The sequence below is a fragment of the Corvus brachyrhynchos genome, unplaced genomic scaffold (assembly GCF_000691975.1).
Source record: "Corvus brachyrhynchos isolate BGI_N302 unplaced genomic scaffold, ASM69197v1 scaffold44, whole genome shotgun sequence".
NCBI classification, from domain to species: domain Eukaryota; kingdom Metazoa; phylum Chordata; class Aves; order Passeriformes; family Corvidae; genus Corvus; species Corvus brachyrhynchos.
The window spans coordinates 1,160,276-1,184,857 of record NW_008238359.1 but is presented as its reverse complement, the minus strand read 5'-3'; the positions used below and the strand labels follow the sequence as shown (position 1 = coordinate 1,184,857).

Genomic DNA, 24,582 nt, shown 5'->3' with positions numbered 1-24,582 from the left:
ATGATCTGCTGGTTGTAGTACTAGGCATTGGGAAATGAGAGCCAAGTTCTGTTCTCTGTAATATATTTCCTGCACATCCCTGTGACCTTGTTTTTATGCTGACTTTGTTCTTTGTATAATGGGGAGGAGGAGAAGTGTTCCAAATCTGACAAATGTGTGCTGGATGTGCTGATTCTTTGCACATCACTCAGACATGGGGTATGGGCCATCATTAAGGTACATGAGACCACCAGGATGAAAACATTATGCATAATCATATAGTTATTCAGCATCATGAATTTAGTTTCCAATGCCTTCATAAGAAACTCCAAAACCTGTTTAAGTGAAGCTGCAGAGACAAGACATGGTTAGTAGTGTGCTGGTGTTATCTGAGATGAAGAAGAGTTCACAGAGATAGTCGGTAAGGCTAAAAGGTCTGAAGAGTTGCCTTGATAGTTATAGCTAGCAAATGAGCAATGTCCATTTGAGAGAGCCTGTTTATTCATGAGGTCTCAACACACTTTACATAGTTCAGTAAAAATGGCCCACATTTTATTGCTAAAGCAACTGAGGGACAAAGGATTCACTTGCATAAGGTTATCACATGAATCAGGAAAAGAAACTGTGCTCTGTTATTCTGGCCATGCTGCCTCTAAATAAATGCAGAAAGGAGGCAGCATGACTGGAAGGGCATTTTTTTGCAGGATACACTCTGTAGGCCCTTAAACATGCCATGGATCATGTATATTTCTAGCATGAAGAGTCAGAGATTGCAGCTTAAGCGATGATGGAAGTATTTAAAGAGAAGTGGAGACACAAATCCATGTACCTGACACCTTACTGTGTTTTGCATTACCAGCATCCTGTCATTCGGAGTGGCATGAACTGTTTGGAGACAGCATTTAGCAATGGGGTCCACAACCTGTATAACCAGGCCCTCCTTGCCTATGTCTATGGCTTAGCTGGCAGAGAGGAAAGACGCCAGTTCTTCCTTGAGAAGCTGGACGGGGCAGGTGTCAGGGCTGGTAAGTGCAGCGTGGCCATGGTGCGGGCAGTGCAGCTGATGGAATGGCCTGTTGTGTCATGTAAGCTGCTCTGATGGACAGTTTTGTCATGCATGTTCTCCCTTCTCATTTCGTGCCTGCTATGCTGCTGAATTTATCTCTAGGAATTTTTCTGTCTGTCTCTTCTGGCTTCACAAAAGTTTGAGCTGTGGTCTGATTTATGAAATTGTGAAGTAATTTAGGTGGAGAGAAAGTCCCCTGCATGTCTCAGTCCAAGGTATTGGAAGATTGTACCTAATTTTCCAGTTAGCTTTCTCGTCTACATGCTGAACAAACCCACTTCCCTTGGCTATGTCATGTGGTCCTGTTTGTGACTGCCTTAGCATCCTTCTACTACACTGCCTTCGCTTCAATCCCTCTTTGACTTACACAGGCTGCTTTTGTTAATTCCCTTTCCATCTCTTCCTGTTTTCTTTTCCATCCTGGAAGTAAAACCTACCCAGTCTGGGACACCAAGATCTGAAAAAACTTTTTTTCCCATGCTTTTTATACCCTACTTTTCTGTTTTCAGGTGGTTCTCTTCACTGGCAGAGAGAAAACAAGCCACCAGCAGAACGTTTCTCTGACTTCTATTCCCGTGCCCCTTCTGCTGAGATTGAAATGACCAGCTATGTGCTCCTGGCTCTGCTCAGCAGAACCAAACTCACTCCAGAAGACTTATCTTACGTTTCCCGCATTGTGTACTGGCTTATCAAACAACAGAACCCATATGGAGGCTTTTCCTCCAGCCAGGTAACAACCGAGTGTGGGAAAAAGAAAGCTTCTGGGAGCAGTCTGTTCTGCAAGCTGAATCTTGACGTATGACAAATCTTTCTGACTGCATATGGATTTGAATAATACTGGATAATTGGTGCTTGCATTGGTTGCCTTTTCAGGGCACACCATGCTCTTCATAGCTTCACACACAATTTGGTTTTAAGCAATGAGAATTTACCTGAACTTGAAGTTAGCCATGGACAGCAGTCACTGCTGATACAACATTATCCCAGGTCTTCTGGGATAATTAAAATCTGTTGCTCCAGAATTACAGAATCCAGAATGGGTCAGGCTGGAAGGGACCACAGCGGGTCATCTGGTCCAACCTCCCTGCTCAAGCAGGGTCTTCCCAGAGCACATGGCACAGGATTGTGTCCAGACAGTTCTCAAAAATCTCCAGTGAGGGAGACTCCACAACCTCTATGGGCAATCTGTTCCAGTGCTCGGTCACCTGCACAGCGAAGAAGTTATTCCTCATATTCAGGTGGAACTTCCTGTGCATCAGTTTCTGCCCATTGCCTCATGTCCTATTGCTCAGCACCACCAAGAAGAGCCTGGATCTATCTTCTGGACACCCTCCCTTCAGATATTTGTGAGATCCCCTCTCAGTTGTCTCTTCTCAAGGCTGAACAGGCCCAGTTCTGTCAGCCTTTCCTTGCAAGACATGATCCAGTCCCTTAATCATTTTTGTCACTCTCCTCTGGACATGCTCCAGGAGCTCCATGTCTCTTGTGTACTGAGGAGCCCAGACTGGACACAACAATCCAGATACACCTCCCTAGGGCTGAGTAGAGGGGCAGGATCAACTCCCTCAACCTGCTGCCAAAGCCCTTCCTAATGTACCACAGATGGCCTTACTGATCACCAGAGCACACTGGTGGCTCAGGGGCAGCTTTTTGTCCACCAGGAGGGGTTCTACAAGAACTCGTGTCTTGTCTCCTTGGCTCTTTGCAGAGCCCCCCTGCATTTATGAGTACCGACAAAGCATCAGGGAAATAGGATCTGTGCTAATCTCACCGACCATCTTACACCTGGATATCTAATTTGGATCATGTTATTCTTTTCAGGACACTGTGGTTGCTCTCCAAGCTTTAGCCCAGTACGGATACCTCACCTTCTCCAAAAAAAGTCTTAATACGGTCAAAGTCCACTTCATGGAGTCCCCCAGTAAGATTTTCCAGGTGAATGACGAGAACCGCTTCTTACTGCAGCAGACTTCCTTACCCACCATTCCAGGGAGTTACAGTGTGGAGGTGGAAGGCACTGACTGTGTCTATCTGCAGGCAAGTAAGCTGGGAACTCAGCACCACCCTCTGGGAACTCAGCAGGGGGTTCCCCATGCTTTATTCCTCTCCACATGCTGTGCTGGAGACATAAAACCCTTTAAGTCTGTGACCATCTCACACTTTCTCTCTCTTTTAGACCACCCTGAGATACAACATCCATTTGCCAAAAAAAGTTGCGGGATTTTCTCTGTCCATAAGGATGGCAAATGTGTCTTGCACAGGCAACTATCCACCAAAGTTTGACCTTGTTCTCTCTGCCAGGTAACTTCCTTTCACTGACATACCCCCTTGCATTCACAGTTTGATAAAGCATCTGAGAAAGCATCTAAGTATATGCAGTTAATGGCTTCCCTGAAGCTATAGGAAGAAAAAACAGGATTATTGAGAGCTAAAAATGTCATTCACTGCTCTCCTTTTCATTTTCAAAACAGACTAACAGAATTTTTCTCATTTTAGTTACACAGGAAACCGCAACGTCTCCAACATGGCTATTATTGATGTGAAAATGCTCTCAGGTTTTGTTCCTGAAGAATCTTCCCTGAAAAAGGTGAAAAATGGGACCAACGTGAATAAGAAAGCCTAAAAACATAGGCAGTTGATAAAAATAGTCTCTGATTAGCAAATTTGAGCCCATGGGAGCACTACTAAGTCCTTCTCTCACATACTCTGTGTTTCAAATTTGTAGCTGTTTATGTGTTGAAGACAAATCTGTTGAGAGTTGCCAAATCCAGTAGCCCAGGAGAGCTAAGAATTCGTATCCCCAGGTCCAACCAACAGCAAGGTTCAGTGTGCATTCCCAATAAGCAGACATGCACACTACACATATATATCCATATATCCATAATATACATGCTGGCCACACAGAGTAGTAGACAGGAAAGACAGCACTTCCACAAACACAGATAGCACAAATGGCCTTATCCTGTTCCCTTTTCTGCATGATCAGCTTAAAATCTACTTTGTGGAAAAGGTAAATAAATAAATACATAAATATACACATGCACATATATACATGCAAATACACAATGTGGGTCCTTATGGTAGCTGACCTCAGGCACTCAGTCTGCCCAGTAGCTGCCCTTGAACCCTTCTTCTGTTGAGTTGGTGGCATATGGACATGTGCCTGCTCAAGGCCTGAGCCCCACTTCAGTGCCTGGAACTGAGGTCCACATCACCCACATGTATGCGTGGTGGGACCTCTCTAAGCTGTCTTAGACATGCAGCAGATGGGCTGGGGTTCCCTGGTCTCACAGTGATGTCACACAGACACATACAGAGACATAGGCAAATGAGTGTCCACCAGCTGCTCCAGACCAATAGCCAGACCAGTGTCCTCCTCCAAGACCATATGATTTCTCCAGAAAATGGCTCGGACATACTGGTATGCGTGGTGGGACCTCTCTAAGCTGTCTTAGACATGCAGCAGATGGGCTGGGGTTCCCTGGTCTCACAGTGATGTCACACAGACACATACAGAGACATAGGCAAATGAGTGTCCACCAGCTGCTCCAGACCAATAGCCAGACCAGTGTCCTCCTCCAAGACTATATGATTTCTCCAGAAAATGGCTCGGACAAACTGGTCTCTTTGGTAGCTGTCTTGGATCCTCTGGTGCCTTCAATACCCGGGTCAGGTTTATGCCTGACTCAGTAGCTGGCTGCTAGGCCAGTTTATCACTAGTAACCACACACTGACATACATACACCAACAAGAACCCTGAAGTCTGGTGTCTCAGGATGCTGGCACTCCAGGCACATGGTCCCTGTGATCTCTGATCCTCTCTTCAGTGACTGTCACTCCCCACACACACGTTCACACAGAATAGAGAGCCTTTCACCCTGGAAAACTGTCAGGAGCAGAGATTAATAAGAAGGCAGGAGAGGCTGTGGTGACCAGGTGCAGGGCAGACAAATGTGCTAACCACCAACCTGTTAACGTGTAACTGGCCTCTTTTATCTAATTTTCCACCCTTTTTCCATCCAATTGGATTTTATCCCTCTCTTTTTTACTCCTGGTTCTTCCCCTAAACACCTGTTTCATGAGTCCCAGCATCTCATAGTCAGCCCCATGGTCTATAGGCAGCATTCCCCTTCAGTCTGCAAGCTGATTTGGGAATATTCTGCTGTTGACTCACCTGGTGGGTCTCACTTGCTGACAATGGACTGGCCGCTGTCCTGTGGGAGCTCCAATGGGAACCAGGTCAGAGTGCTCTAGTGGTTCAGCTCAGGTTGCTGGGGTTTCCCTGTGCTCCTTAGTGTTTGTGTGTATGAGTCTGTAGTCACACAGCCTAACAGAATCCATGTGAGAAATACTTCCACCATTGTTTAATTGCTTTAATTGGCATTTTGCATTATTATCCCTTTGACAAAGGTTATTTCTTCCTCTCCAGTACAGTTTCATAAACAACAAAAGAAAGCGGGTATTGATCTTCCTCCTTTATTATCCAGAAACTTGGTTATGATGATGAGAATGCTTGGGACAGCACTGATAAGCACCTCATTTCTGTTCCTAATGCAATTTAGATTCACTATAGATGAGTTAGCTTCAAGCCATGAGCTGAATTTTCAAGTAGATAAAAGAAGAATGAAGTTCTTTGTAGAGTCTGCTCATAGCTTTGTGCACTTATAATCATTCAGCATTCAGGCCTGAGTTTGTTTTTTGGCTAGAACTGTATGAAATTAATAAATTCTCTTCGGAAGATTTTTCTATTGAGATGCTATTCTGTTTGGCATCCTACTCCTCTTCATAAACACTTGGGGGAAAAATAGCTGGTTTTCAAAGTTTGGAATATTTTAGGTTTGTATGTTTTGATAGTAAAATAATTTTGTTCACATTCTTTTCTAAATGTTTTTAAACTTTCATTATTTGAAACATACAATGGACTAGCAAATGAGCTTGAGCTGCAGAAATTAATTGTAAATTCTCTTTGAAATGAGAGCATGTTTAGGTTGATGATAAAAGTCACAAGTATCAAAGCCGAGTGGTAAAATTGTTCACCACTGTGACTAGTCTGGATGCATCAGGTTATAAAAACACCCAACTTGCATTTCTTTTTTTGGCGACTAGATGGCGGGGTGGCATAAAAGGAGCGCGACAGCCGCTTTAAATGCGTTTGGCTGTGGAATCTCTAAGTCTCCTTGACAAGTCTCCCGGGCTAACATTGCTGTATTTTGCCTTGTTTAAAGCTTCGGTATGAGAATTCTGTTGTGGATCATGTAGACATCAAGAACAACCACATACTCTTCTACCTTCAGAAGGTAAGTCTGGGAGGTTTCCTTTTGGTTTTATTAAACTGGAAGTTTAAAACATGCTCCCAGATAAAAGAAAAATCTTATTAATGGCATATTAACAATACACATATACACATGCCTTAAAGATGTACTTCACTCAATCCAAAAGTAAATGGTTATAGACAGATAGATAGAGAGAGAGAGAGAGAGAGACATAGATAGATAGATAGATGGATCGGTCGATCTGTAGTCTTCTCACTCCAGAGGAAGCTTGAAAATCAGAGGAAGATGAGCAAGGAGGAAAGTAGTTCAGTATATTTGGCTGCAAGAGTATGGAATGAGGATCAGAATCACAGGGGAGAATGGGGCTATTGAGATCGAAGTAATTAGAGAGAGGAAAGTATGGAGGAGATTCTTAGGGGTACTGAAGGTGATTTTAGCTGGGAAAAGGCAAGGAAACAAACTATTTTCCATACAGTAATTTTCAATTACAGGATGAATGCCGATGTGCTGAAAACCACACTAGCAGGGAATTAGGTTGGGATAATTGGCAATGGAAATAGGAAGAGGAAGAAAGAAAAGAGCACATAGTTTTAGCAATAAAATGTATTTAACAACAGCTTTTAAACAATTATCTGATTTGACATCAAGTTTACAAACTGGAGGGACCAGTAGAATGACACATTTTCACACTGTCTGATTCAGAAATTAATTTGCTCAACCTTAGCCTCAGGCATAGTTATGAAAATTCTGATGCATTTTCTTGTTGTGTCATTTCCAGGTGTCCCAGAAGGAAATCAGCTTCTCCTTTGGTGTGGAGCAAAGCCTGCCTGTCTCAGACATCAAACCTGTGCCTGTACATATATATGATTATTATGAAACAGGTAGGTGATCCCAGCAGTCAATAAAACCTGTGATATCAAAGGAGAGACAAGGGGGGACCCACTTAGCAATTCTGCTGGTTTTGATTACTAGACTGCAAAGGTTTTGCAGAGCACAGGCAGTTCCTGTCCTCCAGTGTTTTCATTTCTTGCTTCATTTCAACATTAAGCAGTTAAAAAGTGATACATGAGGAGTTTCTTTCTTACAAAGCACATACAAAAAGAAGTGTGGTTCTACTTTCTTTCCACAGTTTGGTCATGATGGTTAAAATCAATAACTCAAAGGCAGCAGTGTTCCTGACTTCCCTGAACTGCATTATCTAATTTTTTTACTTAATATTGCCATAGTAGACTGCAGCAAAAAGACCTTCCTTAGTGGAATTTAAATGCTTAAGTAGGAATGACAGTCCCACTTAACAAAAGAGGAGTTTAAGTAAACAAAACTATAAAATTAAGTGCCTGACCACCTTTCTTGAACATCCTCGCAGATTAGCAGCAGCAACAGTCAGAGAATTGACCCTGGAGTGTGTTTTCTGCCGCCTGATCCACATCTTGCATGGTGACAGCAATGATGTGTCCTAACAAACATAGCCAGAGGAGTGCACTGGTCTCTGACTATGCACCCTTGCAACTGGGGGCCTTGACAATTGGGAGTCTACCACAAAATTTATCAAATGTCTTCTGTTTTGTAGTGTGTTAGTGACAGGTGCAGATAGACAGGGGTCAGAATGATTTCTTACTCTCATACAAATGTCTTCTTCCTTTCTTCTTTCCAGACGAATATGCCCTTTCAGAGTACAACACACCCTGCTCCCCACCTTCCAAATGAAACCAGATGTGTGCCAGAAGAGGTAATGATTCAGAGAGTACCAGGCGAGCAATTGTAGAGCAAAAAGGATAAGAGACTTGGTTGTTTCTGGGAGCACAATGAAAAACATGTAGAATAATGAGGAATAAGCAAACCCCATATTGCCGTAGATCAGAATGACCCATTCTGGCCCACACTTCAAAAAGAACTTTGGGTCAATGTGGATTAGAAACTGCAGATAAAGTGCTTTTCCTGACAAGGGAGACAACTGTGCAATTGTTGACTCTGACCATCCATCTTGTTTTGAAACTTATGACATATTCCAGTGGGAGATTTGTGTAAAGGTAAACACTTGAAATGTGTGTTCTTGGCCATAGATTCCTCTTAAGAAATCCCAATCTCAGAGAATAATGTGCTCCTTCTGCTTCTGTAGGTTTTACTTGTTTTAGTCTTTCCATTACCCAGAAGGAAAATCCTGAAGAAATTACTTTGATCCTCACCTTTTTCAGCAATTGAACTGAATCATTTACAGATGGCAGAATTCTACTCACAGGAAGACAACTTTTTTGCAGGTTTTGCCTCTATTTAGAAAGATTTTCTTCAGATTAGCATCTCATGTTTTACTGCTGTTTGTAATAAAACATTCTGATTAGCAATGGTATTTGTCCCAGTCTCCACTCCTTGGTTTATCTAGAACTGGGTGATGCAAGGTATTTTATAAGCTAAAATATTCAAAGCTTGGACAGGTCAATCAACGACTTCCTGACATCAAGGACTTTTTGTGGCACAGCCATGATGGGGGCCCTGACCCATGTGATGGAAGCTTTCCATCCAAAGGCAATTGCTGGGAAAAATTAGACAGTTGCAACACAGAAACTTGGAAAAGGGGTTAGGGAGGAATGGTGGGTCCAATGGAGCCCTTGGAGGGAGAAAAATAAAATGGTTTGGAGGGAGTGAAAAACAAAGATATCCACAAGGAGCTTACGATGACAGAAGCTAACCAGCAGAAGGGTGTTCAGCTTGAGAGTGGCACTGGGGCTCAGGCAAAAAAAGCAGACTTCAGCAATTCAGCAACACCAGGACCTAGGAAACCTTGGGAAGCAGCTTGAGAGTTGCACTAAAGAGATGAAAAACTATACATAGGAACCTAAGGCTCTTTGTGAATTTAGATTCTGGCAGATGTGAGCTAAGTGCCTTAACACCCTTGAGAACCTGGCCCCATGCACTGATTCTCTCAGCGTTCTGGCATTTGAAAGCATCAGGCACAGAGCAGCTTTTCATGTGGTAGCACTGTGCGTGCAGGTGAGCCTGAAGGGGCACTTTAATGCATAAAACAACATTTATGAGCACATATGCCACTTACATTTATGGGTACTTTCCTTAAGAAGGACAGAAATGTGAGAATGGCGTTCTCTGCTTTTTTTTTTTATTTTAATTGCATTTAAGCTTGGTTTACCAACAAACAAGAGTAGCTTCTTCCCTGCTGATTCTGGTGGAATTTCTACCTTGTGAAAAAAATAACGATATTTTGAGAAAAAATATATTGTGAGGTGAGTGGGTTTTAACTCTTTCAATTCTGCTCAAGACACAGAGCTTCTACCCCCAGCATTTCTCTTCCCATCAGAAGCAACCGCTGGGCACAACCCTTGACCCAAAAAGTCACACTGAAAACAATTTTTTCATGTTTGCATGAGACCTGGGGTGACTTTTGCTACAGACAGACACATGCTGAGAAATAAGTTATGACTCTGCAGATGTTAAGGGGACAAGTTGCTTTTCTCTGACCCTAAACTCCCCCTTGCTCTCCCATCCCTGTCAGCAAAAAAAGATTGTGTGAGCTTCAAGAGGGGTCAGTCAGGCTACTTCAATCCACCTTCCTCAGCTGTGTAAACTCAGCCTGCTGCTAAACAAAAGCCTTTGTTTAATGCCATTGCAGTGAATGGCCAACTGCAAGCCTGGTCAGATGGAAACTGATATGAAATGCAGATTCTTTCAGAAGCACAGCATTTAAATTTTACTACAAATTCCCAAAGCACTAGGCTGAGAGGGAGTGGATAAAACAATGCCAGCAGTACCTAGCAAAATCTGTGTTTTACAGCCTTCTTTTACCTCTTTAACTCTTTTAACTGCAGTGCAACTATTGAATCAATTTTTTTTTCTCATGGAACTTGCATCATGTGAACCTGCTGCTTCACAAACTCAGTTTGCTTAATCTCAATGCAAGTCAGATGAAAAGATGTGACAATTGAAAGGAGCTTCAGATACTGAGCTTGTAGGACCATGTGAATCAATCAGAAAATAGTAAGGGCTGTATCCCATCTCCAAAAATGCCAAATGCGATACATTTACACTCAGTTTCCTTACTCTGATTGCTATAGTTAGAAAGATGCTCTAGAGCTCTAAAATTATCATGAATCAATCTTCCCTTTTACTTTCAGTGTGCAAAAAAGATCATCTACCTCCTTACACTTCTTCCAGCAGCTCCTATGGGGCCCATCTGCTGTAGTCCAAGGGAATGTGCCAGGACAGGGTCTGGGGGGTTTTTACAGAGGTGTAAACTGCCAGGACTCTGCCACTGCTTTGTGTAATAGCAAAGCACTTGTGCTACAAGCAACTATGAGTGACACTAGACATGGATGTGATGCTCCAGTCACTCCCTCATTTCCACACAGTGCTCTCCAGCAGACAGTTTTGCCTAGTGCTGTTCATTTATGGGTCAATAACAATAAAAACCACCTAGCTCTTCAAAAGAGGACAATCAGGACTTTCTCTGACTCCCTGTTTGCCTGAGGCCAGCTTATTTGCCCTGAGACAACTTGGAAACTTCAACTGTTTAGGAAGCTAATAAAAGATAATAAAGACTGACAAGTCTTCATCAAGGACAGATCCTCCAGCTTGTTCTGTACAGTGCTCAGCAGTTCAGTGTATAGCTGCAGAATATATTTTCACTGCAGACAAAGCAGAAATAGCCTTTATGTGAAGGGAATGGGTCAAAAAATCTTTTCAGGCATAAGGTCAGGGGTTGAAGGCACAAACAGGCTCTCCCTGGGGGGCATCCTTAAAGTAGTGCAATTAATATACCGGGTAACACAAGAGTATTGTTTTGCTGCCAAGTAGATAATAAGAACAGATAAAGGGAGAGAAAGCTGCAGGCTCTGAATAGCATTTGCATGCCTTCCATAATGTGTCTGGAACAAGTTCCATTTCTGGTATGTCGTCGTGGAAAGAAAAAGCCTTTGCAACAACAACAAATGGATTTAGAAGGTAGATGTTGGTCAATGGCAAAAAGATCAAAGTACTCACAAGGACTGAGGCTCCAATGTTTAGTGTTATCAGTCAGTTGTGAGAGACTCCTAACCCCAAGCTCTCTTTCACATTCAAGTCCTAGCAATATCATGCCTACATTGAAGACAGACTTCAAAGAAATCAGAAGAGGTAACCCCTGCTCTAAAAGATGTAAGTCTTACATCTTGCATTCAACTCCTATGAACTTTTGGTTCTGATAACATCATTTTACAGCCTTAGAGTGAGATCCACACTTCCTTTCTCAGAGCAGTTGGATTAGACATACAGCATTTCCCAGAAAATATGACCAAGAAATTTCCTTTGGCCCACAAAGCTGCATCCAAAGACACATGTACAAACACTGCTCCTTCACAGTTCTCCCACAGACCAACCTGCAGTTCAGAGTTCAAGTCTCTTATGTCAACAGTGGCTGCAGCTCCAGGAAAGGACTTTAGGGGTATGATTACATCAGTAAAGCCCTTGTAGGATCTGTAGGCTGATGGCTGAAATCCCAAGGGAAAGCAGAACTGTATGACCCTTCTTAATTCAATCCAGAGAAGAAGGGCAACCAGCCAGGGAAGGAGCAGAAAATAAGGACTAATGGAGCCTCAAACACTTACAAATCTGTCATTACAATACATTTATGAGTTATTTCTGCAGAATGAAATTTAAAAACAGGCTTTCCATAAAGCAGAGAAAAGCCATGGCAATACGAAAGCCTCAGAGAGCTACTTCTTTCCACATGTGTCTGTCATGAGTTTTCACCTGAAATGAAAGTAAAAGCTTCTACCTTCAGAGTGCAGAAGTTGAAGCTGTAAAGAGAGGATAGTTGTGCACAGGTGTGAAATAGAAACAAAGGCTTAGGGGTTTGGTCAGAGATGAAAAGGTCAGAGAATGAGTTGGGCATCCCTCAGCATGCTAGAGATGGCTGGTCTTAGACACCTTTCTGGTAGCCAGGAGAGCCAATGCATGACAAAATCCTGTGCAGCTTGTGTCAGCTCTTGGTACACAGGATGATTTCTCAGAACCAGTCATGAGCTGATTGCTGGCATGAGAGGTTTAGGGGGGCAGCATGTAGCCAGACTAGTTGTCCCACCACAGGGGAAGGCTTAACTACTTACATTTTATGAATTACACGTCAAATGTTCCCCTCTTGATACTCATTGTTAAGTATTTTCTTTTCCCCTTTGTCATAAAAACCTGATTTATATTTGCAAGTGCGAAGAATGAATTACTAAGCACCTGAGATTTTTTGAGCGGCTTATTCAGATATTTTATTGGTAACCTCTTCGAATTTGGGCTGAACCCTTGATGCTGCCTATAAAGACCACAAAGAAAGGAGGGCTGAAAAACTCTGGTTCCTGTCCATGCCAGGACAGTAAAACTGCAAAGCCTTCCCAAAAGTAATGCAGACTCTCTTTTTAGCCTAACTGTAGCACTGCATTCGTAGCTTAGCCTGAAAGCTGCCAGGTAATCTGTGTATAACTAGGAAAGATAATTTAATTTGTATATCCACTAGCATCCACTCTGAGGCTTTTGCAGGGGCAGTGACAGTACTCGGATTCCAGCTTCACTCACCTTTCTCTGGTGTCTGTCACCAAAGCTGCACAGCAAAGACAGTCTCAGTAGTTCAGCTCACACAGTTATGCCTGCTCAGACCTCAGCCTCTACACTTACATGAAGAAAGATCGCAGTTTTGAAAACAGGTTATGGATGACCCATCCTCACTCAACAGAGTCATTGGCATAACAGAATCCTTGCAACTGGCTGACCTTCAACTACCTCCATCTTTTATATGGCTGCTTTTTTCAGGCATCATAGACCACTGAAATAAACTGTGGTCCCGCCCCCCCCACCACATGTTGTTGAAAAAAATTCCATCACTCATCAAAATCACTGCAAGCTGCAACTATTCCACTAGGGATATACTTATTTTCTTCTATGACCTCACTATCCTTTTAGCTTGCAGAGCTGCTAGAGGGCTTTGCCAAGGCTCACGTCTTAGAACAATGAAAGAAATCTTGCATGCTTGACTAGAGACCCTATTGACCGAGCAGGGCTTTATCTGTAGTTACCATGTTTCAGCATTGTTCCCCAAACACCTGGGCCAAACCAAGCATTTCAACCTTTACTATGTCTAAACAAATTGTTACAATCTAATCTTCTTAAGGAAGGTTTTATAGGAAGCAGTCATAGCCAAAATCACAGATTGATTCAGTGCTTTTCAACTAATTTTTGTAGCTTTAATAGCCAAGTTTCTTTGCGTTGATCCTCTTCTGAATGCAGCAGTTAAGCCATTCACAAGAAAGGTGACAGTGCCTACACCACAAATATATGGTTACAGACCTTGCAGACACATCCAAGCTGGCTTTAGACTGCATGAGTGAGAAGGAGTACTAGAACTAAATGAAATGTGAGCAGCCACAAATGCTTCAAAAACAGGAAAAAAACCTGGAGCTCCAGAGACTGTTGTAATTTTCCCAGAGCCATTTGATGATTCCCACAGGAAAGAGATAGAGCTCTTTTGAGTAATAGTGAGTGAAACTGAGGTCAAGAAATCATACAGAAAGACAGAGAAATTACTGTAACTGAGCAGCTCTATATGAAAAAAATAATTGCAGCTTAGTAGTATTACTGTAGCTTTTCACAGCAGGACAGATTTTATTTGTAAAGATAATCTTTTACTGGTAGAACTTATCTAGTGCCTCAAATAAACCAAACCACAACGATAAAGGCACAATTTTTGCTAACTATGCCTGCAGCAGGACCCTCTCAGTGGCAGAAAACTATCTGTACTTAGCTGGTGGAACATGTTTTAATAAAGGTAAGTAAACCAAATTTAACTAAATCAAACAGCTCATTCTACTATTGCCAAGGCTTCCTCTCATTACTCTCCAGCTACAAACACACAGATCTCTCTCTATGTGCTACAGCTAAGCACCAGGAACTGAGGTCTGAAGTTATGGCTCAGGTAACACTCAAAGTTAGCCTGGCAAAAAGCTCCCTTTGAGTCAAGAATGCAAGATAATCCGTCTGTATACAGACATTTCTCCAACATTACCCAAAACCAAGAACCTCTTCCAGTATCTGAAGCCACAAGAAATATGGAGAGATACAACTTACAAGCCCAGGTAGTGACAGGACAAGGGGGAATGGATTCAAACTGAAAGAGAGTAGGTCTAGGTTAGATATTAGGAAGAAATTCCTTACTGTGGGGTTGGTGAGGCACTGGCACAGGTTGCCCAGAGAAGTTGTGGATGCCACATCCCTGGGAGTGTTCAAGGTCAGGCTGGCTGGGGCTCTGAGCTATGTGGTCCAGGGGAAGGTGTCCCTGCCCACAGCAGAGGGGCTGGAACTGGATGGTATTTAAGGTCCCTTTCAACTCAAACCATCCTCTGATTCTATGAAATACAGTCCTGTGACCTGGTGTTGAAGTATCATCTGTCTAACTTCCCCATAGAGCAATCTTCACAAGCTCCTTGCACACATGCAGTTGAGTTAAAAAGACTGTGTAGGATCTGAAAAGCAAAGACATGCAGTCAGCAAATAATAATGATAAAAAATCATTTTAAAAAAGTCAATGGTTTCATAACCCTGAAAACAACATTTTTGTTGTATCCAGTAGAACGTTGTTTGATTTTCCTGTGAAAGACAAATTGTTATATGTTACAGCCAAGAAGATGGGATGACCTCTAGTTTCCTTTGTTGTGTACAAAGGCTTTTTTTCACCCAGGAGACTTGTTTGGTTGCAAACATATTGATGCAATAACTTCTCTATTAGAGATGATTGCATTTTTTGTTTGTGTATTTCCTTACCACATGCACCTTCTTCGTTGTGGTGAGTGGAGGGTTTAAACTGGTGCAGTGAATTATCTGGATATGGGATGCATGGGTAATCTTTGTCCTTGATCTGGTTACTGCTCAGAAGGTGTATGTGCACAGAAGACATTGTGACTAGTGTCAGTTCTTGGAGATACAAAAGTGCCCCAAAGTCACAATCCAGCTTATATTTGGGGCAAAACCCCTGCTCATTATAACAGTAAGCTATACACAACTACCCTTCTCTACTTTTACAACCTTTGAATGTCACCTAACCTACCTGACCCTCTGATCAAACTTTCAAAAGCAGCCTCAGAAAGCTTCTGCATGGTAATGATTGTCAAATCCACTTGTTTGGAATTAATGCTTTGTTATGTTGCAATAAATTTGTAACTACTGGAGAAAGTCACAAAAATTAAGAACATGCAATTCTGACCATGTCTTTTTCTCACAATGTCAGCTCAAGTTCAAGCCTTCATCAGTGAATTTCTATTCTTGGCAGCTCCTGGTACGGGTATTCCATGGCAGAGGAAATAAAGCCTGATACTTAGTGAAGCTCCTAAACTGTACAGTCTGTAGAGATCCTCTTCAACAGAAAAGACAGTGAAGCAGGCTTTCAGAACAGAACCTCAGACTGTTGTCTGTGTTCTAAGCACCCACACCATGCCACAGAGAGACCTCTGAGGAAACACCTCTTACTTCTGCCCTGTTCCATTTCCATATGGTTTGAGACTTCTGTGAAAAATTTGAAGGCATAAGTGAAAAACATTTCACAGCCATCCTATATGTCCTGTGTTTCTACTGAAGAAAATTTCACACACTAGCAAGAAACTAGAAGGAACAGTCACAAAATATATCAGGATATTAGAGAAAATCGTGCTCCCATACAGGTACTCTCCCTTTGGACCCATAGCTCTCTGGCTCCAGGTCTACAGTATTTAGCCATGTTGATAATGTACAGTGGTGTGTTGACCCCAGGGAGCAGCCAAACAGCCACCCAATCTTTCACTCACTCCCATTTTCCAGGAAAGACGTCAAATACACTAGTGGGTTGAAATGAAAACAGTTTAAAAAGGAAAGCAGAAGGTGCACGTGAAAGAGAAGCTAAAAGAGGGACTTATTCACTTCTTCCCACTGGCAGGCAGATGTCCAACCACTCCCTGAGAAGTAAGGCCTCAGCATTTGTAGTGGTTGCTTTGGAAGACAAATGCTGTTGCCACAGATGTTGTCCCTCCTCCTCCTTTCCCCCACCTGTTAGTGCCAAGCATGGTGTCATACGGTAGGTACACGATATCCCTTTGGCCAGTTTGGGTCATCTGTCCTGGCTATAGTCCCTCCCAGTCCCTTGCCCACCCCAAGCCTGCTGGGTTTTGGCTGGGAGGTGGGGGAAGTAGAAAGCCTTGACACTCTGCACGCTCTCTTCAACAATTGCCAAAACACTGGTGAGTTATGAACACTGTTCTAGCCTCAAATGCAAAGCACAGCAGGCTACTGCGGAGAAAGCTGACTTCATAACCTCATCCCAGACAGACACTGTACCAATATTAATAGGAAAAAAAATTAAGTACAATTATCAAATAACTGCTTTCCAGCATTGTTTTTCTTGTGGGGAGCAGCCCACCTGAGTGCTTTGTTTTCTCTTTAGAGAACAAAAGAACAAAAGACCTTCCTTCTCCCTAATAAAAAACTCAATTAGCTTCCACACAGGTGTGAAAACTGGAAACCTGGGGAACTAACAAATTTCCATTGACCCAGCAACTGGCTAATTCCAAGCTGAAATGAATCAAACTTCAGCAATGCTGTTAAGTGCTCAATGGCTAAGGTAGAAGTAACTAAGACTTTTTAGATCTCTTTCTGTTTCTAGCTTCTCTATTTTTCCATTTCATCAATTTTCAAAATACCTATAAAGCAAGGGAAAAGAGAGGTCAATCTATTATTTTAGTCAGAATCTGGTGACAAAGTATAGAAAATTAGTCTACTTCACCCAGACTGTCAATCCAGATGGTAAATTCCAAGAACAATGGGGAAAACTTTCAACTGTTAATCTGGTTTGACAGACTTATTTTGGTTTAGGTCACTTTGTGCTTTTCCATGCTGGGACAAGTTTCAGTGTAAAAACCAAAGCCCCTTCCCTTGAAAACAAGACCCCTAAAGATATTTTGTGCAGACATTCAGAGAACTGCAGTGAAGTGTTACAGTCTGGAGACGGTGGGTTGATTTTGATTGCAGTAGTGTTAGGGGCGGTTCTTGCAAGGGATGGGATAGACTGGGATCTCCACCCCTTGCTGCAGTTATAAAGGCACTAACATCAAAGGAAGGAGCCAGGCAGGAGTTGAAGAGCCAACTTCTTCTCCTCTGGAGCACTGGGTGAGCAATGCTGCAGAGCTGTTAAACTAGTAGGCAAGGAATTGTTTCACAGGAAGAGAACTTATCTCTTTCTTCTGTCTCCCAGTGAGAAAAATGTGGCTGAAGTTTCTTTTGGCTATTCTTCTCTGGCATGTAACTGCTGCAAAGGAACCTGAGCCGTAAGAACTACCCTATTGCTACTACTAGTATTTATGGAAAGGCTTTAAAGACAGTGCTAATCAGTGTTATTCATTTTGCTCTAAATATTAAATACTGCCAGGGCTCATCTTTTATATCTGGAGAGCTGAAGTGGAATGGGGATGGCAAGTGAATCGTTCTCATATAATATGATCAGACCTCCTACCTATTGCAGAACTTCCATAGAAGTTGACATGTGTCCAGAAAAGGCAATAGCAGTAGTGACAGCAGGATGTTTTGCTAAAGCCAGGTGGGCCCAGGGCTCAAATAAAGGGCAAAAGGGCAAGAATTGGGGGCAATACCAGAGTTGGGGGCAATACCAGGGCTGGGCTAGTTCAGAGCTGCAGGACAGAATGAGGAGCACTGGCAGTGTGTCATATTTAATGTAAAGTAATTGCTGGGTACTGAGTAGTAACAGTGTTATGTGTTTGCTTTATCCTGTGGAGGCTGTTTCTCCTTTATATATGAGTGTGATCACTTTGATGTTTGGATCTCACAGACAGTATGTCCTGATGGTGCCTGCTGTCCTCCAAAATGACTCTCCAGGTCAGGTTTGCCTGCAGTTCCTTAACCTCAATGAGACAATATCCGTCAGAGTAACCCTAGAATACAGCTCTGTTAGTACCACTATTTTTAAGAAAACCGTGACAGCAAACAGTGGTCTACAATGCTTCAATTTCAAGGTAAGTTAATTTTCATTTATGTCCCCATGGAATAGAAATGCAAACAGGGACAAGAAAATTAAAGCAGAGAGCACAGGAGAGGAACAAGCAGGGAAAGAAATAAGACTTGTTAAAGGCAAAAGGAAACATAGGAGAGTAACACAGTAATGGACAAGGAGACATTTTTTATGGACAACAGTAGAAAGATGATGAAGTTGGTAGAAGCGAGATTGTGTCTCTTCATAGGAGCCCAGGCCACAGATATTGCTATCCAGCAGGTTCTGGGGCAAATTACTTCAGGACTAACAACCTCTCCATGTTTTCCTGTTTTTTTCACAGATTCCTCCTGTCCACTCTGCACCACTGGCTTTCATCTCCTTCTCTGCCAAGGGCACCACCATCAGCCTAGAGGAGCGGCGGTCAGTGATGATCTGGAACACAGACAGCATTGTCTTCGTGCAGACAGACAAACCCATCTACAGACCAGGACAGACTGGTGAATGTTCGCTTTGTCTATAACATGGGCCTTAGGAGGCAATTTCTTCAGACAGAATTTCTCTGCCCGGTGTTTTTCAGGCTGAGCTACACTCTAGGCAGTTTCTTCAGAGTTTCTGTTAAAACTATTACAGTTGTTTGCTGTGTAGCTTAGGGAATCATCTTCAGGATGTCAGGAGACCGTCATCCCATGATCTCTATTATTTTCTTTGTCCCTTCCTCCCAGGTGGCAGAAGCTATCACTGCTGCTGTTTCATTACTGATGACAGGCCAGGATAGTGGGAAGAGGTGAATAGATCACTACCTGGCATAAAACCATGCTTCCAGAGTCTTCCCTCTGTGGTGCTGGTCAGCATCAAAATAGTCTAAACACCAAGAGTGAAATCCATTACTTCGAAATTAATTATAAGTGGTTAAAGACAAAATCATACTATTTACCTTCTGGCTCCTGAAGTGTTTGGACTTTGGATTTTCATGTTGCATTCTTGCACTTATGCTATTCCCTTACCCATGCTTCTCACCTGGCCATGAAGCAGGGCTACATTTATCTAGATCCATTCTTCAATTCACTTCTAGGCGTTAAGGCTTCTAGCACACACTTTAGGAAATACTAGAAGAAAACTTCTTCCCAGAGAATAGTCACATAATGCAGCCGTAAGACTAGATTAGTTTTATTTTAATTGAGTTCTATCTACATAGATACATAGTATGAAGGAAAGCTTACCAGTTGGAATTTGGTGCCACCAAGGTGTCCAACATGGGTTGTTTATTGGTCAAATGGCTTGGTTTTGAGCTGGGAAAAGCAGCAGACTAAACTAAATTATTAAAAGGTAATGCAGTTTTATTTGTTCAGTCATCCCCTTTCTGTGAGGTTAAACTTTTATGAAAGTAAAATTTTCACTAGTAACATTAAAGGAAACTTTTATGAGAGAGTACAAGAACTTCATGCTAGGGAAAAGTCCCTTAATCAAAGTCTGTGTAGGATTCTTCTACCTTCAGATGCACTTCATTATGTGCATCCTGTGCAAGTGGGACTGTTGGAATATCCTGTGAAACTGGGGGTACTAATGAATGCAAAAATCATGCTCAGACAAACAAACCATGGTCAATGCTAACACCCTGTTCCTTGCCTTTCCAGTGAGGTTTCGTGTTGCTGCCCTGGATTTCAATTTTAAACCTGTTCAGGAGAAGGTGAGTGACCAGTAATATTCCCCTGGATTTAAAACTTCTGAGAGACAACTTCTTCTCAAATTTTACATAAAGGATTGCTGTGGATAAAACGAGATGTTGCAGAGACTAAATGCCAAAGAATTTACCTGATTTCGTAAGCACATGCTGTAATCCACCCTGTCATTAGAGGCACAGGGAAGAAGGCAAGCGTGAAGCAGTTTGAATTCCTGACACAACAACTTCTGCTGTCACTGGGAAAGAGGCTTAAAAAACCCCTCCACTTCATTGCCACAGACATTATCTTTGCTCTGACCAGAAAGCCCATGGTTCAGTCTCCTGCTATTGCCGTTCAGCAATTGTTGCTTGCAGGCATCAGTAAATCATCCACCTGGCACTTTGCCCATTTTAGAAATGGGGGAAATGAAAGAGGAAGTTGTTATCGCAATTGTTTATCTCCTCAGAGGTATTCTTTCCACTGCCAGCAGTCTCTCTTCATGCTCGTAGTCCATAAGCCAATCAATGGAAGGGTCTCCACTGACCTCCTCTCCTGTGCTTGTAATGCAGGAGACAGCACTGCAGTAACAAAAGAGCTGGTGCTAAAACGAAGCCCAAATCATGGTTTGTGTGCACCTCTATAACTCTGCTCACTCATATGCTCTGAGATTGCACTAAAAACACTATGATCAGAAACTGTCCCACCATTCTCATTTCATCTCTCTCCTTTATGAAAGCTTCTTATTGAAGTAAAATTGCTGTTAAGCTGATCAAAGTAAGAGATGAGCACCTCTTATTAATGGTATTATACTGAATATTGGTTATACATTTCTCACAGTCTTGAGAAAAAATAATTTTTGTTTGATCAGCCTTCTAATCTCTTCTTCCACTTTGTTTTTTCCTATTTCAGTACCCACTGATTTCAATTCAGGTAAGAAAGTTTTGTCTTTGTACTGCATTACTCAGGGCACACGTCCTTATGTGGGTTTGTATGTGTCCATACACAGGCAAATTCTGCTGCTGAGTACACCAGCAAAAATTAACAGAAACTCCACAAAACACAGGCATGCTCTTTGAGCCTGACTGACATGGAAAGCACACCTATAATCATTCCAGCAGTCAAAAGTTGTAGTGTTCTTGTATCTGCCTTTGACTCCCCTCCCCTTCCCCCAGTTTGCTCAACTTATTTTGGGATATATCTTTCTATAACTCTAGTGCTGCTAAAAACAATGAACAAATATAGGTTGTGAATACAACTACCAGTGATCTTAGTACTTTCATGGCATTTTCTGGTGATTTTTAACACAATTGCAGTTCATGTCTAGACAGCATACAAGTTTTTTACAAGCATACAAACTTACAAGTTTTCATTTTACACTGTGAAGTGAGGAGACTTTATTTTCTTTGCAGTGAAAACACACATATTTTGAGCTCTCCACATGTTTTGCTTCCAGTCATTGCTGTAAAGAGTCAAGGAAATGGTGTGAATGTGTTTTCTTTAGTCTAACTAGCATAACATATACTGAGAGGAAAATGCCACCCCAGTTAATGCTTCCTTCCTTTTCCTGGCAGCTGAAAAAAAGTCTGGGGTTGCTAAAGGCCAAGATTTGCATGGGATAAACTTGTCTGAAGGGAAAGCACAAAGAAGATTTTCTTTTTCTCCCCTCGTGGTGCAAATCTAGAGCGACATATACTAAAGAGCAGGAAGAGCAGTATTATGCAACTTCCCCTGATGACTGAGACTAATAAGTAGGCTGGCAGAGGATGCCTAAATCTGAGAACAATAGATGAGAATCTAGCAACATCAATAATAACATGAATAATCCGAGTACAAAGGCGTGATTTAACTCAATGTGTTTGCATTAAGCAGCTTCTCCAATGAGTTAAAGCAATCTGCTCTGTTTTCTACTTTGTTGCTGGGTTTGTGTGCTAAAAGCAAAAGATTTCCAAGCCAAAAAGCCTGTGAGTCTGTATTCTTTTTTTCTTCAGGATCCAAGAGGCAACAGGATCTTTCAGTGGCAAAATGTGAAGTCAGAGATGAACATTATTCAGCTAGAATTCCCACTCACTGAAGAGCCTATCCTGGGGAACTACAAAATTATCGTAGCAAAGAAGTCAGGAGATAAAACAAGTCACTCCTTCCTTGTGGTGGAATATGGTATTTTTTTTTACTCAGTGTAGAAAACATTATTAGAGATGAGCCCATATCAAGCAACCCTTTTGAGTGCTAAAACTTCAAACAGCTTTCTGGCAGCTCCAATTAGTTGCCATTAAGAACTGGAGAGATAAAAAAAGAAAGAGAACAGTAAAAAAACCAACAAAACAAAAACAAAAACAAAAAAAAAAACACCCCACAAACCGAAGAATAAAAATTTAACATTTTTCACATACTCAGCCAGCAAAATAATCTCCATAAGAAATCAAGTAATTCGCAAATTTCAGTGAGACAAACTAAACTTTTCCCAGCTATGTCCATGAACTTTCTTGGACAAAGATCTGCAAGGAGTCTAGACATCACAGGATTCACTTCAGAAGTCCTGTCTTCTCTTCAAAATGTTGCAGAAATATTTCAGTAAGCTGTTGCAGATCAGGCCAGTTCTTAATCATTTTGCCACTCCAGTTCTGAGATCCCATTCCTTCTGTGACTAACAATGAGATATATCCTCATTTTTGCTTTCATCTTAAGAAGGTCTGCAAATTTACTGTATGCCAGTATTGGGTTTTTTCTTTCCATTCTTTGTCCTAGTGTTGCCAAAATTTGATGTCACAGTCACTGTACCAGAAAGCCTTACAGTCCTGGATTCAGAGTTCACAGTGAAAGTCTGTGGTTTGTAAGTACCAAGTGCAGAGTTGTTAGGAAATATGCTGAAGAGGAAGAACTTCCCAAGAACTGGGGAAAAAGCCAGGGCTTGGAGAAGAAACCAAAATATGCAGGGCCCCAGAAGAGGTTGGTCAGGGTTGATGTGGTCATTGGAGCTTTCATTTATTTGTGTGCTCATCTCATTTTATTGTATGAGTTTTCAGTTCCACATGTTGGATAAATCTTTTGAGAGGTTCCCTGGCAAAGTACGATGTGTCCACTCCCAAAAACCCACTTCAGAGGGAGACCTTCATAAAGCAGAGCACCATTAAATTCTAGCAGGGATCTTATGGTTCCAGCTGTCTAACTCTTCCTCCAAGCTTGGTCCTTCAGAAGGAGCTTGCTTACAGCAACACCAAGATCTTGTAATTTGAATTCCAGAGTTGAAATCCTGATCCCCTTGCAGATACGAGGAGCTTTGCTTTGATTTCAGTGAGTCTAGAACTCCAGTCAAAGCTGAAGATTGGAGACAACAGTCTTAATTTGGTCAGTAGCCATGTCTGTTCATTATGAAGGTATTTTTTTTCTCATTTAAGTTGTGTCTTAGTTTCATGGGTTTAGGTGCGAAAAAGAACTAATTTTGATTTCTGAGTTTTATTTTTTGTTTGTTACAGCTGGAGAGTTAGTAAAAAGCCTGTGAAACTATTCCATGCTCTGGCTTCCCAGCTCAGTGCTTGTCTTGGATCTATTCCTGCACACATTAGTTTAAGATTATTTTTCAACTGTTAGCTCACAGACCTCATCAGTTCATATTTCCTCTTCCCCTAGGTACACCTATGGCCAGCCTGTTGAAGGCAAAGTCCAGCTCAGTGTGTGCAGGGATTTTGATTCATATGGGAGGTGCAAGAAGAGCCCAGTTTGTCAATCCGTTACCACAAATGTATGATACATAATTTATATTCCTCTTCATGCTTGTCCTCTCTCCTCTGTTCTTGTGTCTCCCCCTTTTCCCATCACATTTTTTTTCTCTCTTTGATCCTTCTCTTCACTCTACTCATCTCTTTGCTTGTATCACTAGCTAGGAGCTCAGGGCACCTCATTTCTCTTCTTGGCTTCCTGCATGTTTCATCTTCATGACTCTGTTTCCTATAAACATGTGTAAATCATGTTAAAAGTACTGGGAAAAGATTTCACTCACTAAAGAGTCCTGTGTATTGTTAACACCCTTTGCAAACTATGAGCCTTGAGAACAGGCTTTTTCTTCCCTTTCCAGCTGGAGACAGACGGTTGCTTCTCCCGTGTTTTCAGCTCCAACATCTTTGAGCTACATCGCACTGGTTACATGAGGAACCTTGACGTGAAAGCCACTGTGACAGAGAAAGGAACAGGTAATCCTTTCTGGACAGTCAGAAACAGCAGCAGTGGTGTGGGCAAGGAGGAGAGTAGGAGATACTCAGCCTCTACTTGCTGAGTACAAGAATGTCTCCCTGAGGAAGGTCCCTTTTTACAAGCACAGTGACCATCTCCAGGCAAACTCTGATGATGCTCTGTGCAGGACAAAGTGTATCTTCTCTTGACTCTGGCCATGTCTTCCAGGCCTGCAATTTACAGCTGCTCAGGTTATTTCCATAACTCAGGTGATGAGCACCATACAGTTTGAGAACATGGATCACCACTACAGAAGAGGAATTCCTTACTTTGGACAGGTAAGCAAGAGCTTAGAGGGCTTGTATTGAAGATGATAGACAGGCAATCACATAACAACAACGATGGCAACATCTAGGGGACTGTTTGGGGGGGGGGGGGGGG

General features: G+C 42.2%; 2 protein-coding genes across 3 annotated transcripts in view; both read left to right on the top strand.

The window, feature by feature from the left end:
* Positions 1-8,665, top strand: part of LOC103616680 (ovostatin-like) — a 30,046-nt gene extending 21,381 nt beyond the window's left edge. The window contains exons 28-36 of one of the 2 annotated variants that reach the window (XM_017735852.1): positions 839-1,004; positions 1,555-1,775; positions 2,867-3,082; positions 3,222-3,346; positions 3,542-3,632; positions 6,271-6,342; positions 7,097-7,199; positions 7,973-8,047; positions 8,438-8,665. In XM_017735852.1, coding sequence (XP_017591341.1) covers positions 839-1,004; positions 1,555-1,775; positions 2,867-3,082; positions 3,222-3,346; positions 3,542-3,632; positions 6,271-6,342; positions 7,097-7,199; positions 7,973-8,025 — 1,047 coding nt within the window. In that variant the 3' untranslated portion in view covers positions 8,026-8,047; positions 8,438-8,665. Of the gene's footprint in view, positions 1-838; positions 1,005-1,554; positions 1,776-2,866; positions 3,083-3,221; positions 3,347-3,541; positions 3,633-6,270; positions 6,343-7,096; positions 7,200-7,972 lie in introns of both variants that reach the window. The other variant, XM_017735851.1, reaches the window with a different exon arrangement.
* Positions 8,666-17,553: 8,888 nt separating this feature from the next.
* The window catches only part of LOC103616731 (ovostatin), a 25,782-nt gene continuing 18,753 nt past the window's right edge, over positions 17,554-24,582 (top strand). The window contains exons 1-10 of the mRNA XM_008634954.2: positions 17,554-17,633; positions 18,152-18,335; positions 18,654-18,810; positions 19,948-20,000; positions 20,884-20,904; positions 21,963-22,131; positions 22,720-22,804; positions 23,602-23,713; positions 24,047-24,161; positions 24,370-24,479. Of these exons, the coding sequence (XP_008633176.1) occupies positions 17,569-17,633; positions 18,152-18,335; positions 18,654-18,810; positions 19,948-20,000; positions 20,884-20,904; positions 21,963-22,131; positions 22,720-22,804; positions 23,602-23,713; positions 24,047-24,161; positions 24,370-24,479 (1,071 nt within the window). The 5' untranslated portion in view covers positions 17,554-17,568. The remainder of the gene's footprint in view (positions 17,634-18,151; positions 18,336-18,653; positions 18,811-19,947; positions 20,001-20,883; positions 20,905-21,962; positions 22,132-22,719; positions 22,805-23,601; positions 23,714-24,046; positions 24,162-24,369; positions 24,480-24,582) is intronic.